Source organism: Rhinolophus sinicus, linkage group LG02, assembly GCF_036562045.2.
Source record: "Rhinolophus sinicus isolate RSC01 linkage group LG02, ASM3656204v1, whole genome shotgun sequence".
Lineage (NCBI taxonomy): Eukaryota > Metazoa > Chordata > Mammalia > Chiroptera > Rhinolophidae > Rhinolophus > Rhinolophus sinicus.
In genome coordinates, this window is record NC_133752.1 from 49091589 (window position 1) to 49107221 (window position 15633).

The following is a 15633-nucleotide window of genomic DNA, read 5'->3' on the forward strand; positions in this document are numbered from 1 at the left end:
TGGAATGAACCCCACTTGATTGTGATGTATTATCTTTTTAATGTATTGTTGTATTAGATTTGCTAGTATTTTGTTTAGGATTTTTGCATCTGTGTTCATCAGAATATTGGCCTGTAATTTTCTTTTTTTGTGTTGTCCTTACCAGGTTTTGGTGTCAGGGTAAAGTTGGCCTCATAAAATGAGTTAGGAAGTAGTGCCTTTTCTTCAATTTTTTGGAGGAGTTTGAGAAGGATAGGTATTAAATTTTTTTTGAATGTTTGGTAGAATTCACTAGTGAAGCCATCTGGTCCTGGACTTTTACTTTGGGGGAGGTTTGGGATGATTGTTTCAATTTCCTTACTGTTGATCTGACTGTTTAGATTTTCCAGTTCTTTGTGATTCAGTCTAGGAAGGTTATATATATCTAAGAACTTGTCCATTTCTTCTAGGTTATTGAATTTGGTGGCATATACTTTTTCATAGTACTTTTGCATGATCTTTTGTATTTCTGTGGTGCCCTTTGTAACCTCTTCTTTCATTTCTGATTTTGTTTATTTGAGTCTTTTCTCTTTTTCCTTAGTATGTCTAGCCAGAGGTTTGTCAATTTTATTATTCTTCTCAAAGAGCCACGTTTTCTTTGTAATTAATTTTTTCTATTGTGTTTTTTTTCTGTTTCATTTAATTATGCTCTAAATTTTATTATTTCCTTTTGTATTGTCATTCTCATTTGTCTCTATGTTCTTTTGATTTATTTCTTCTTTGACCCAGTGATTCTTTAGTAGCATGTTGTTTAATCTCCATATTTGTGGGTTTTCTTGCTTTTTCTTCTTCTTTTTTATTTCTTTTTTGCAGTTGATTTCCACTTTCAAAGCATTGTGATTAGAGAATAAGCTTGGTATGAGTTCAATCTTCTTAAATTAGTTAAGGGTAGTTTTGTGTCCTAACATATGGTCTATCCTTGAGAATGTTCCATGTGCACTAGAGAAGAATGTGTAATCTGGTGTTCTGGGATGAAAAGTTCTGTAAATGTCAATTATGTCCCTTTGGTCTAATGTGTCTTTGAAGGCTGATATTTCCTTATTGATTTTGTTTGGGTGATCTATCCATAGCTGTCAATGGGGTATTTAGGAACCCTACTATAATTGTATTTTTGTCAGTTTCTCTTTTTAGCTCTGTTAGTAGTTGCTTTATATATTTTGGTGCTCTCTGATTGGGTACATATATATTGATAAGTGTCATGTCCTCTTATATTGCCACTGGAGAGTTTTGAAGGTGGAAATGATATGACACAATTATGATTTAAAATAATCACATGGGCTGCTGTTTAGCAAATAGACTATTTTAGAGATAAGAACAGAAAAGGGAGATTAATTGGAAGATTCTTACTGTAACCAAGGTGAGAGCTGATGATAGCTTAGGCTCAGGTAGTAATGATGGAGAAAGAGTAAATGGCTCCAAAAATAAAAATGGGGAACATTTCAGAGGCAAACAGTTGTGACGATAACCCTCTCCTATTCAGGTTTTTGTTTTCTTTAGGTAGGGGAAAGAGGTGCAGGCACAAGAAATCCATTCATCTGCATTTTCCCTAATTTTACCATAGCATTTACTGATTACCCACAGCTTACTCAAATGTCCCCTCTCCCACACACCCTTATATCCCCAGCATTAATCACTTCTCCAGACTCCCACAGCACTTTGCTCTTGGGCATTTTAAAAAAAAGAAGAAGAAGAAGCCTCGCCACTTCCTCTTGTGGTTAGTGGTGTTTGTCTCCACTTCCAGGTTTTAAGTTCCTGCAGTGCAGATTCCTGCCGTGGCAGCAGAGAGCCCCAGCACTAACAGAGCCTGATTCACCATATGCATTTCACGAAGTATGTGTTAAATGGGTAAACAAAATCACTGTTTAATGAAAGCCTTTTCCAAAAAGAGGTATTAAACCAGGGATTTATTGGTATCTTATCATCACTCTGGTGGTTAATCAAATTACTGTAGCACCTACTAGATAGAACAGGATCTCAAAGTCATCCCGCTGCCCCATCCTGAACAAAACACTGGCTCTGCAGGAACAATTTCAGAACCTGCCTTACAAACAACCAGCATGAAAATTCCTTCCAGTTAGGAAATTTGGAACTCTTTCAGTCGCGCCAGATTTAGCAACAGCCAGACGTCAAGGCTGTCTGTATGAAAAGGTGGTTGCTATGATAAACAAGCCTAACCAAGGTCAAACCCTCAGTCGACTCAGCAATAAGCATTGTCAGGTGTGCATTCCAGAGATTAGGTTCAGTCCCTTCTTTCTTCCAGTTCGAGTTCGATTCCATTGACACTATACTCTAGCTATAGGAGTATACTTTTCTGTAAACGCTTCCTAAAGAATGTGTAGTTATTTATTAAGCCAGACTTTATGTAAAAAATAAAGGCCACTCTGGATCCCTTGTGATGGTCCTGTCCAAACATGTTTCTTTTTTTTTTCTTTCTACCGGCTTCAGAGGGATTTCCATAAACCCAGCTACTTTGTGTCTTTGTTATTGCTGTCCCCACACTCAGTACAGTAATGGACAGCAGGCACCAAATATATGTTTTGCTTTATAAAGCAGAGAAACAGTAATTTGAAAACTTTCCCAACTCTAACCTATGATTCCTAATTGATTTTTATAATTGGCAAGGATGTGTCTAAATTATGTCAAGGGATACAATTTTCAAAGCGTCTCAAAAAAATTAAATTCACTTATTTTTAAAAGAAATATGTATCATATTTCACCTTGAGAGGAAACTGACTCTTTGTTCCTGCTCTTCCAGGCATCTCACTCCCTAATTATAGCTTAGAGCTCAAAGGGAATCTGAAATATTTCAGTTAGTCAAGATAGAGCATACATATTCTATTTTCAAAGCTATCTTGGGCATCTTTTCCAGACATAGAACCAAGAGGCCAGCAAGTAGCCAGAATTGCTATGAGCTTCCCACAACAGTAGGGGTACCCATCACAGAGATTTTTGACCGCATGAAGCACCATTAAAGGCCTTAGTGGGACTTCAGCCCAGGTTGTAACATGGGCAGTCAGAGGACTTGCCCCTCACCCACAATGAGAAGAATACCACTGAACTTACAGCTGATTACAACCTCCCTCATGCTGTTATTATATTCTCCACAGATGTTAAGAATTCCATAGCTTTCCCAGTAGCAGTCCATAGTTTCCTATATATCACTCCTCTTCTAAAAACTCTTCAGCAGAGTAGTTAATTTGCAAATTAACAGTTATGATTCTAAAGGAGAGCTTTTGCTCTTTACATTAAAATTATGGCTCAGAGAAACTTTTTTTAAAGTTTAGAGTTGTTGCTTTCTAGAACTTTTATTTCTATGAACATGTATCCACCTTCTTTCTATAAAAGAAAATATTTTGGAATGCGTTCATATACTAGAAAGAAGGTTAAGACTATTTGGGCCAAAGCTGAGGGAGGCTTATCCTAGAGAGATAAGCAGAACAGAGAGGCCAGCCCTGGGCCTTCGCCTTGAGGGCATTGGCTGAACCAAACTTGAGAAGCAGTTTCCAAAATCTCAAGGGCCTAAGAAAAATAGACAAAGTTAAAGGTTGGACCAAGGTGGAACATCTAACTAGAGACCCTTCTCTTAAAGGTGGGATCTCACTTTAAGAAGGAAGTAGAAATCACCTATCCCCCATTCCCAGTTGCCAGCCAACATTAGTGCTAACTGAAAGGGAAAAATAATTTTCCCCTAAGGATTTAAAACCACTTGCCAATTAAAAGGAACAAACTACTTATAAACACAACAACAGGGATTAATCTTAAAAAACATTATGCAGAGAATTCAAAACCACAAGATGGCCTTCATTTGGGTATACATGTTAAATGCTCACTATTTACATGGCTCAATAAACCTCAATACTTTGGTTTAAAGTGATCCCAGATTGCTTTTCACTGTAGCTGTTATTGATGCCCATCATCCTCTCTGGAACCTGAGGTCCCCGAGGGCTGGGACCCCTTTCCCTGGATTCGCCAATGGGAGTGAGCAAATCCAAATGAACTGAGTGGTATGGTCACTGCAGAGTATCAAAGTCAGGGGCAGCATCTCACCAAGGTTGCAAATTAGTGAAGCACTGGCAACCTTTCAACAGCTGAACATAAACTTCTACATCCAGTATTAGAGTGTAGAGCATTGGCCTGCCATGAGGTTTTGAGTGCTGAAAAAGAAAGATCAGCAGTGCAATTTTAAAGCTGGTGGTGGTGGCAGTGGCAGCAGCACCTCACCCTGAGAAGAGGCTAAGTTCCCAGAGGACGGTCGGCCATGCTGCCGCTGGAGCAGAATTTGAGTCCCAAGGACCAGTAGTCACCATCACTTTGGACTCTGAAAAGCTAGGCTTCAACTTTTGGTGTAGAAACGTGCTTACCTTGTGTTGAGTATCAAGAAGCCATTCTTACCAACACAGAGTCAAGAAAGGGATTCAGCAATCTTTTTTTAGGACAGGCATTTTTGGTGTCATTAAATTCATGAGTTTTCTAGTATTGCCTCTTGCTCAAAAGGTGCTCCTATGTGTACATTTTAATATTGTACAAACTTGTTATATTGGGCAAGGGTCTGAACTCTTTAATCTGGAAACATATTTCCTCCTGAAATTATTATATCCATGCAATTTCCATAAACCAACATTGTAATAAAAATAAATAAATAAATAAAATGGTCCCAGATTGACAGTGCCCTAGAGCAGAGGTAGGCAAATTATTTTGGGTGAAAGGTCAGTGTAAATATTTTAGACTTTGTGAGCTATCCAGTCACTGTTATAACTACTCAGCTCTGCTGTTGTGCTGCAAAAGCAAACACAGACCATGTGTAAACAAATGCACGTGGCTGTCTTCCAACACAATTTTACTTACAAAAACAGGCAGAGGGCAGGATTAAGCCTGTGGGCTATAGTTTGCTAATTCCTGCTCTAAGGGCCTGAATGAAGAGAAAATTCTTTGGATGACAGATCATCATGAAAATTCTCCTGAAGAAATAAGACTCCATCAATGAGAAGCCACAGATAAAAAAATGACTCAGACCCCCTCAAAAGACGTATGATTTTGGAATTGTTGCAAAAAATACAAAATCAATAAGTATAAGATATTTCAAAACTTATTTAAGAGTAAGCACATTTTTAAAAGAATTAAATACAAGTCAATAAATGAGAAATATAAAAATTGAAATTTGAAACCTAATGAAGGGACATAACAGAACATTAGATAGAACTAAAGAGAGAACTAGTGAAATGGTAAAACTGAAGACTGTAGAAAAAAGTCTAGAAAAGCAAAGATATCGAACATATAAAAATAATAGAGAGTAAGAAACATGTATGACAGATGAGAAAGTCTATTATTTGTTTAAATAGATTTCTAAAAAGACAGGAAAAAGAAAATGGGACAAAGATGTTATCTAAAGAAATATCTGAGAACTTTCAAGAATTAATTAAAATAACATAAAAAATACCAACCCACAGATAAGAAGCGAACAAGTCACAAGTAAGATAAATAACAAGAAATCCACACCTAGATACATCAGAGTAAAATGGTAAAATCACAAAAACAATGACCTCAAATATACTTGAAGAAATAATACCTTCAAAGAGTAATAATTAGGCTGGTAGCTGACTTCTCAACACCAAATGTGGAATGATCTTTAATGTGCTTAGAGAAAAATAACTATTGATCTGAACATAAGCTTCTACACACAGCAAAATCTTTCAAAAATCAGTACAAAATAAATATACTTTCTGAGAAATAAAAATACAATTTGCCACCAGCAGACTTTTATAAGGAAAAGTGATCCCAGATGGAAGGATTGAGAAATAAAGGTGAGGAATAACAAAGAAAGTGGTGAAAGTGTGGGTAAACACTGACTGTATAAATAAGGATGATGATGACGGTGGCTATGACAATTTGTGGGATTATACATGTAACTAAAACTGGCAAGGGGAATGAATGACTGGGATTCAAGTTCTAGGGTCCTTGCATTATTCAGAAGAAGAGTAAGGATAGTGATCAATTTTAGACTTTGATAAGTATTCAAGTTAAAATTTACAAGGTAACCACAGAACAAATGAAAATAAGACCATTAACCTCCAATTTAAACAAAGAAAATGGATAAAGAAAAGGTAATAAATCCAGAAGAGGACAAAAAGAGAGAAGTTTAAAAAATGGAAGAAAGAAAAAAGCATAAAATAGCTAAAAATTAATCCAAATATGTTAAAACACGAAATAAAAATGTTGCTCATATACACTGCTGATGGTTTGTGTAAAAAGGGTACAACTTTTTTAGAAACAGTTTGGCTGTTTCTGCACTAAAGCTAAAAATGCTCACGCCCTACCCTGGATCAATCCTAATTCCTACTAAACATACCAACTAGAGAAAATCTTGAGCACGTATGCCAAAAGATCTATATAAGCATGTTTACAATAAAACTAAAAATAAACTTCTGTCCATTGGCTGTAAATGAATAACAATTTGTGATTTCTCATACCTTCCAGGATATAATCATGTTCTACTTATTGGCCTGGGAAACAAGTATACAGACATCTTTTTTATCATTCCCCCTTAAAGTGTACCTACACAATTTCACATACAGTTGTATGTCTAATTTCGCAATAAACAAAAAGGAATTGAGAAACAGAGAAGTAAACTGTCAAAGACTTCAAAGCCAGTGAGTGCTAGAGCCACAATTAGAAAATGTCTTTAGGACTCTTTATCTCACCATCTTAACCGTTATTTCAAAATATAACATCAAATACAGCTAGCACCAATCCACTAGAATATTAGAAAACAAGAGCAAGCAGTTTTTGTCAAGGTCTTTACTACAGCCTCCAGTTTTTAGTACCAATCTCAGATTCCAGCCTCATGCCACCTCCCATCACAACCTACTCAGTAGCAGGAAGCCATTTAGGTCAATAATACCACATTTCAGAAAAAATGACTGAGAGCTGCTCTGGTCAAGAGGCAGTCCTCATGGCCACAACCCATTATGTGTAGTCATGAGAAAACAGCAGTCAGAAACAACAGTCTGTTGCTTAAGATATTAACCGAGTGACCAAAGTACAACCTATGTATGAGGGGAGAATGACAAATCACCAAGTTGAATAAGCATTGGCAAGTCTGCTTATACAGGAAAACTTGCCTCAAGACTGTTCTTTGCAGCAGACTGTGATCCAGGACTAGTTCTCTATGCTCTGAGTATATTTACAGTTTCATACATGACTGCACATCTAATCTCAGGATGTACTAAGATATTTCAGAAATCCTGGGAATTCCTAAAACCAGATGTCTGTAAACATCACCAGGACAGAGTCGGAATTTTAAAAAAAGACAATCTCAAGGCTCCATGAATGAATCTGTACAAAGGTTAGAAAGGTCTTATCTAATGGGATTTTTCTACCAAATCCTGCCTACCTTTGATATCACATTACAATCACAGAAGACTCAGGAATGCTAAACTCTGGGCACACTACCTCTAAAGTGAGTATAAAATAATATTGGGGAAGGCAAACGCAAAAGGGTTTGGGGAAGTATAAGTAAATCTGAGCAGTATTTGCTTTCTAAAAACTTATTTTCAGTAGCATGGCAACTCTTCGAACAACCTGAAAACTAGTTGCGTAAGACAAAGACCTACAAAAGTTCTGATTAAGATAGCATGAGATTTCCCAGTGAACACATGATAACATTACTACTTTCACAGTGCTCTTGGAAAGATACATTGTAGCAGTATCCAAACAAAACAGCTGTTAGTCGTTCTATCAGCTTTTCTGAGAGCGATCTAATTAATAAAATGGATTTATCAATTCAAACTATATTGAATATGAAAAGTAAAAAAAAAAAAAAAAAAAGGAAAGAAACTCTTCTTTCTGAGAAAAAATAGTTACCCCAACACACGTATTTGGATTTGCTGATTTTCAGTCAAGATCACCCCTAGCAGAGTTTGGAGGTGCAAAACTTAAAGCAAGAAGAATGGGAAAGGATGGGAGGTAAGACTAGCAGAGTAGCTGACAAGGAGGGTAACCTGTTTACATATTTTCCTTTGGAATCAAATCCATCTGGCTAGATAAGAATCTATACCGGTAGTGCTACGCCAGGCCTACCTATAGTCAATTAAGAGACTATCGCTGCCCAAGTTCACCTGCAAAAGAACTGAAGTCTGCGACTCTGCTCAATACGGAGTCCACAGGATCAGAGTCCAAATAAACAGGCTAAATAGGAAGAAGAAAACACACCAAAACCAGCAGTTCATGCCCTCATTTCCCAGATGTTCCAGTCCAATAAAATTTAATGATGTCATTGAAATCAAAAACAAATACTCCTTGTTTGTAATAAGAAAGAATTTAACCTACTTAAAACCAAAAGAGGGTAGAGGTGAGGGGAAAATAATGAAAAACACATTTAGAAATATAGAATTTATTTATATTCCTGTAAAAGTTTCACATTCTATACATGGTTACCATAAGAGATATAATACTCTCAGAGTTTAAGATGGCATTATATTGCTATCAAACATTGCTTATGCTATGTGAGTTGGGAAATACCTCTTTTCCCCTTTAAAAAATTTAAGGCTCAGTTTCCAAAAGGTTAATTTTTACCACTTATTTTTCTGTTTAAGAAACTGGGAAAGTTCTAAAAGAAACTACAAAGCAGTGGAAGGTGAGGCGCAGCGCCATACATTTCACTCATTCATACTCCTGATAAAGATAATCAATGTGATTTTTTTTGTTGTTGCAAAAGGCTCCTCCTATTTGAAATGGGTTTGGTTACAGTAGATGGAAGAAGCACGAGGTACAGATCTTTAGCATACAAACAAGGAAAGCTAAAATCTCTATCACCAGTTGCTGTCTAAATGTATTTATTCGCAACTTGCCTACATATAAATAAATGCACTCACATAGTAACTTGGACTCACTTCTTTGGTAAAGCTCACCAAATGGTATTTCTCTTCAACACACTAGTAAAAAATATTAACATTTCCTTTCAGCTTTCAGATCAGGAGGTCACAAAGTTATCCTTTCTCCTAAATATGGTCCTCCATTTTTGTTTTCAACCTTGCAGGAGAACATAACCATGATGGTAACCTAGAACTGAGGTATAATCTCACTGTTTAAGTGACTGAAGGGAGTAGGAGGAAAGGGCACGAGAAAGCTAATCATGAAAAAAAGTTTGGGGTATTTTTTGAGAATTACCATATCAACGAGTTCCAAACACAAAGAGTTCCAAAGTGGTTTGGAAGCACTTCCTCCTACACAAATATTTCATTCAACCAACAATGACATAATCTTTTACAAAAGGCAGAATCTGCATAGACTCAGTCAACTACCTTAAAATTTAGGAGGCTAATGCCATAACAACAACAAAAGGGCATGGATGGCCTCTGTCATAAAGAGGTAGAAACCATCATCTGGTAGAAAAGATTAACAATAAAAAACAAACAAACAATAAAACAAAACAACGGCCCCCTCAAAAAAACCACACACACACACACACACTCTCTCTCCATTTCTAAGGACTAGTTCTGAGAAACCAAGTTGTATGTCCAGGGTGACAATCAGTCTGATTCCGAGTTGAGAGATCCATTGCCCACGATCATCTTACTGTAGTTCTTCTGTTGCTCTTCCTTAAAAGTGTCCTTCACCTTAGCTCTCTTCAGCCCGCCATCCCTGGGAATAGAAAGGCAAATAAATAAAAGATACTTCCAGCAATTATTTAAAAGGGTTACCTATTAATATATGCTGCGTGGTGCCATGATACTTAAGCAGCTGGTCAGCAATGGGGCAAAGAACACTAGAATTTGGAAGCAGAATGACCCAGATTCCAGTCTCTGCTCTACCATTTACCAGAGATGTGTGTTACTTTGAGGAAGGAAACATCGCTTTGAGGCTTGGTTAAAATAAAGACTATTTCCACCCAGTTTCTTTTTAGAACTTAGGGCTTTTACCAGTGGTGCCAAAAAATGTATATAAGTGGACACTTTGCTCAAGCAGTAGTTCGCCGTAATCAGAAGTGTCTGGATGCTCATGGTAACCACTTTGAGCACCTCTTGTAATTGCAGAAGTCAAATGTGACTTGTATTCATCTTTTGTTATCGATATATATTGAGTATTACAATTTTAATAGTTTTTTCCTTTTTTAAAATGTGTATACATTTTTTGGCACCCTCTGTATATTCAAAATGTAGACTCTATATTAAAACTAGGATTATTTCCCCAACGAAAACAATGATTGGGGTTTTTTTTCCACCTAATTGTCCTATGTCTTACCAAAAAACCATATGGACAATTTAAAATATGCACACAGGAAATAGTGAGGGTACTCTATACCTGTGGGTAAATTCCTTAAAGATAAATGGATTAACCATTATTCAAATCTAATCCTATGTCTAACAAGTTGTATTTTCACCCACAGCACTATATTTCAAGTATTTATAACCTTCCGTATTTCAAGACTGACTCAGAATAAAACAAACAACATAATAATAAGTTGCATTCAACCAGCACTTAGTGCCTGTGTAAGCAGCATTCCTTAATTCAGAGTTCGTGAATCTTTTAACTCTCTCCAGGGTGGTGAAAACACAGACCTGCCTGAGTTATGAGGATTCTGTGTGTGCCTCTCCTTTGGAGAACTCAAAGAAACAACAAACTGGAAGAGCTGGGAGGAGACTGGACTATTCGGATTCCCTCTCTCTCCTAATCAAATAATTTCAATTTTAACTCCCAGGAAAGCATGGACTGAGAACTTGCTTACTTTATACTGTGCCTGTTTAATTTTAACCCAATTAAGCACGAATGTTTACCAAGTACTCTCTGATGGTGATGAATAAATCACAGGTTAGCCAGTGAACTCAATGCCATGAAGACAGAACTTGATCTACAAACAGACGCCTGTCTGAGTCCACTGCAGTGTTCTGGCCTCTAGAGTCAAATCTAAGATACAGTCTACCAGTAAGTCCTCAACTTAAAAACAGACAGCAGACCACAAATTTTCCAGAGGGTCAGTTGTAGAAAATTTCCATGAAACAAGATTATAAAGTGTCATCAGGTCCCCAGAAGTGTCCACAAAAGCCCCTTTTATCCAAATAGTTAGCCTCTAACTATTCATAGCATTTAAGCGAATTCTGAATAGTAAGAATTAAAGAAGGGAGAGACTGAAGAAAGGCTATTCTTCCTTTCCTGAAGTCCAAGCTAAAACTGGCAAAATAAAGAAAAAAGAAAAGAAGTTAGCAACATTTGCCCTTGAATATACTGATGTGATTTTTAAGCAATTGTCCTTCTCAAGCATCCAGTAAACCTCACACTGCTCTCAGCACCCCAACTGTGACTTGCCACCCCTAAAGACTTCAAAATTGTACCTACTTCCCCTTTGCAATGGCAGATCTTAGTTCTTAAGACGGGGTAGCCATATTTACATGCCAGTTTAAGATGATACAATTAAATTCTTACTTAATCTAGGAGGAAACTGATCCAGACATGTTGATTCAGACCCAGTGGGCGAATGACAAATACATCTGGAAAGATAGTGAGTGTATTTTCTTTTTAAAGAGGCCAAGTAATTAAAAGTAACCTTTTATTATAAGAATGCATGTGGCCTGATAAAAAGAAATTGAAAAATTCTGAGGATCATTTCTGAAAGATTCCATTTAAGCCAATCTGATTAGGAGTCTGTCCTGTAGCTGACTCCTCTTGGCTGTTTTCATCTCTCAAGGCTTTCTTCCTTCCCTTGGTGTCTGAGGCTACTGAGCCAAAGCTCCAAGCTTTGCATAATGGCTTCAGGGCAGGAGCAGGGCTGGGTGGTCAGGTAAGAGGAAAGGAGTAAGGAATAGAAAACAATGAACAAGAAAGAGGAAGCCAGTTATACAAAGACTATGGACCACTTAGGCATTTGTACACTAAAGCATTGGGAAGCCTGTCATTTCATAATGTTACGATGTTTATAATTTAGTTTCACATAGTCCAACTTAGAAGGTGCAATACAAATGTTAGCCTTAACTTACCTTAACCCTAGTCTTGACCTTAGGGTCAGTCAGTTGCCCTAAATCAAGAACTCATACTCAGAGGTGGTCAGCCAGGACATTAATCAGAAGCCCACCATAAGGCTTCAGCTATTTTTATCTCCCATCAACCTCCCAAGTTTTCTTAATTAGCATAATGAATTTTAGAAATGAGTTTTCACTGTAGAAATTAGTGGCTTGTTAATTAGCATAATGGATGCCAGAAATAGTCTTTCCTGGCTGAAATGAGTTACATTCAAGATATGCAAATAAATAAAATATTTTAGAGACATTCCCCACCCTTGCATGAAGGAGCATAAGAATCCAACTATCCCGACCTCCAGAGGCTTAACCCCTACACAGTCTCGGGTTCCTCTGCAGGTTCAGATCTTCTCAGTTGCCTGGCTGAAAGCCTGACTCAGCCAAATCCTGCTCTAGAACACTGCCCCAATTGCCTCCAATAAACTTTTCATATAAAATGTTTTCAAAACACCAAAAAAGATAGATAGCAGGGACTTTACTAAATTTATAGGACTTGAAATACAAGCTTGCTGGCTATAATGTCTGTGTATGTGAGAATTTAATCTCCCATTATAATGTAGCTATAGCTAACCCTCATTGATGCAGACTAAATGTTTGTTTCCCCTACAAAATTCATAGATTGAAGCCCAAACTCCCAATATGATGGTATTTGGAGATGGGACCTTTGATCATTTAAGATTATGATGGTGGGGCTCTCACAAGAAAAGACATCAGAGCAGTGGAAGTGACCTGTACAACTTCCAGTCTATGCTCTTAAAGACATAGATATGGCCTTCTTGTTTTAATTCCTCACCACTATCCAATTGCTGAACATACTGGGTAGAGCTGGAGCAGCCATCTCGGAACACAAAGTAGAAGCACATTCAGGATGGTAGCGCAAAATAGAATGAGCTATTTTGCCAACCTGGACTGCCTATGTTTAAATGAGAGGGATAAACCTCTATCTTATTTAAGCCATTGTTATGTTGTATAAACCTTATCACTGTTAGGTAACCCTCCTGCTAATTAGCATAATAAATCACATTATTAAAAGTTTTTTTTTAATTAAAAAAATTGATAGTACTTCTGAAAAATTTCTTACCAGGGAAGCTCAGTCAATCCTCCTTGTCTAGCAATAGCAGACTTAACCCTATTAGCAAATCGGACCGCATCTTCTCCTTCCTGGAAAAAAAATTACAAGTACATCCTAGGAATAGAGTCTTCAAATAATGCCTTAAAATGCCTCATAATCATTTAGATTTGGTTTAAAATATAAGATTCACATTTTAGCTCAAATACGAGGTGTGATCAAAAACTACAGTGAATGCTTAAATTAAAAAAAATATTTTACAATAAAAAACACATTGCCATTAATCCCCGTCAAAGTACTCCCCCTCGCTTCAAACACACTTACCCTTCATTTTTGCCACTTTCTGAAGCAGTGCTGAAGTCCTCTTTCATGAGTGTCTTTAGTTGTACTGTTGTGGCTGCCTCGATGTCCTGAATCCATTCAAAATCTTTACCTTTCATGGTCATTTTGACTTTGGGGAAGAGCCAGAAGTTGCATGGTCCCAGATTCGGTGAATAAAGTAGATGAGGGCCCGCCATAATGTTTTTATTTGACAGAAATTGCCATACCAAAAGCGATATATGAAACAGATCAAAAACTATGGTGAATGCTGCTGCAGAGTGCCATCCAACAGAAAGGCAGAGATCTTCAATAAAGGAAGTGGTATGTTGAACCTTAGTAACAGTGTGTGACAAGTTTCAACTTGTTCAGTGCAGGCAATCAGGTGTGAACTACAGTTGAGAGAAGGTGTGTTTTAAAGTGTGCCGCAAATCATCCTCCATCATGACAGCGCTACATGTCACAGATCGCTTCTGGTATCGCAATTTCTTTCAAATGAAAACATTACGATGTGTCTTCATCCACCTTATTTACCAGATCTTGCACCGTGCAACTCCTGGCTCTTCCCCAAAGTCAAAATGATTCAGGACATTAAGGCAGCCATGACAGCGCAACTAAAGACACTCATGAAAGAGGACTTCCAGAATTGCTTCAGAAAGTTCAAGAATGATGGGATAAGTGTACCTGAAGCAAGGGAGAGTATTTTGATGGGGATTGATGGCATTGTGTCTTTTACTGCAATAAATTTTTTTAAATTTAAATATTCACCGTATTGTTTGATCATACCTCGTATGTTCTATTCTCAGTCGTAGCAAATATTGTTTTATCAAGAAAATGTAGTGCTGTATTAATTTTTTTTTATGTGTATATATTTCTTATAGTCTTTCTATAGTCTTAAACAAGATACAACATTCCATAATATCTGTAGGTTCAATAAGCCAACAGCAATTGTAAACACTATTATGGAAGAGAGTCTCCAAATATAAATTGGCCTTATTGGAAGAGAAGTACATCTTTAAAAATTGACTCATTTGCTGAGAAAGCAGAAAAGAAGCCCTGCTCTAGCTGATATGAGGAAGGGAGACACCCAGGTTCTCAGGTAAAGGTTTTCTCACCTTCATCTGATTAGATATAACACCAAAGAGAGCTGTTATCAATAGCATACCTCTCTGGTCATGGGAGGCATGTACCACACGTCACACACGATGGCCCAGCTGGTCATCATTCGAAGCAGATAGCTCACCATGTTGTATTTACTACTGTTCCAAAATGGATCACCAAACTGAGGGTTATACTTTGGAAAAAGAAAAGAAAGTACATCCCAGTTATGAATTAAGTGGTGTTTTCTTATCCAAGTCAATGTTTTCAAGGTGGCAGGCCAAACATCTCTATCACACCCCCCAAGAAAAGAAGCTTCTTTGTTTGAATGATTAAAACGGTAAACTGGCCCAGCAACCTCCTCTGACAAGAGCTCCAAAGCATTGCAACAAGAGGGTGATTTACATGACTCTTAAATGTCTGTCTCCCCACTTAACTAAAAATGGGAACAGTATCTGTTTTGCCAATCACTGTGTCATCAGTACTCAGGCATTGGCCTGGCACACAGTCCCCTAGCACATATCAATGGACAGAGAATAATCAAGCAAATTGGGCAAAATGTAAACAATTGGGGAATCTGAGTAAAGACTATACAAGAGTTCCTTATTCTTGCAAATTTTTAATTTGAAAGTATATCAAAATAAAGTTACCAAATAACTGTCCTCTTTTTATTGGGGTAGGGGAGGGGATCTGTTTTACCTTAATTGCAACTGGATGTATGGTTCCTCCAATTTCAAAGCTTCCTTTTTTAAACATCATGACTGAAGTATTATTGATGCAAGTTCCTACAGGGAAATGAGAATAGGGTTGGTGAATATTGTTTAAAGGAGTCATTTTTTAAAACAAATTTTTAAAGGAATTATTTTGAAATAAAATAACTTAAATTATTCAAATCATATGAAAATTACAGACATTTTACCACCATTTCACAAGCCAAGTCCTGCTAAAGTAGTAATTCGACAGTTCTAAACAGGTTTAATAATAAACTTTTACTTTACTATTGAATACGCTTGAAATACAATTTCTTCACAATAAGTGACAATTTCAACACACTGAAAATAAGGACCTTGAAAAAGTTATGGACAATATCTTTCTCAGTTCATTACCCAGAAATAACTTTTA

The 15633-nt window shown here is 37.0% G+C and overlaps 1 protein-coding gene across 2 annotated transcripts in view; it reads right to left on the reverse strand.

The window, feature by feature from the left end:
• Positions 1-8391: 8391 nt before the first annotated feature.
• GPAT3 (glycerol-3-phosphate acyltransferase 3) overlaps positions 8392-15633 on the reverse strand; it is a 54661-nt gene continuing 47419 nt past the window's right edge. For both annotated transcript variants that reach the window (XM_019731307.2, XM_019731306.2), the window contains exons 10-13: positions 15211-15296; positions 14579-14707; positions 13108-13187; positions 8392-9657 (exon numbers count right to left, since the gene is read on the reverse strand). In XM_019731307.2, coding sequence (XP_019586866.2) covers positions 9546-9657; positions 13108-13187; positions 14579-14707; positions 15211-15296 — 407 coding nt within the window. In that variant the 3' untranslated portion in view covers positions 8392-9545. The remainder of the gene's footprint in view (positions 9658-13107; positions 13188-14578; positions 14708-15210; positions 15297-15633) is intronic.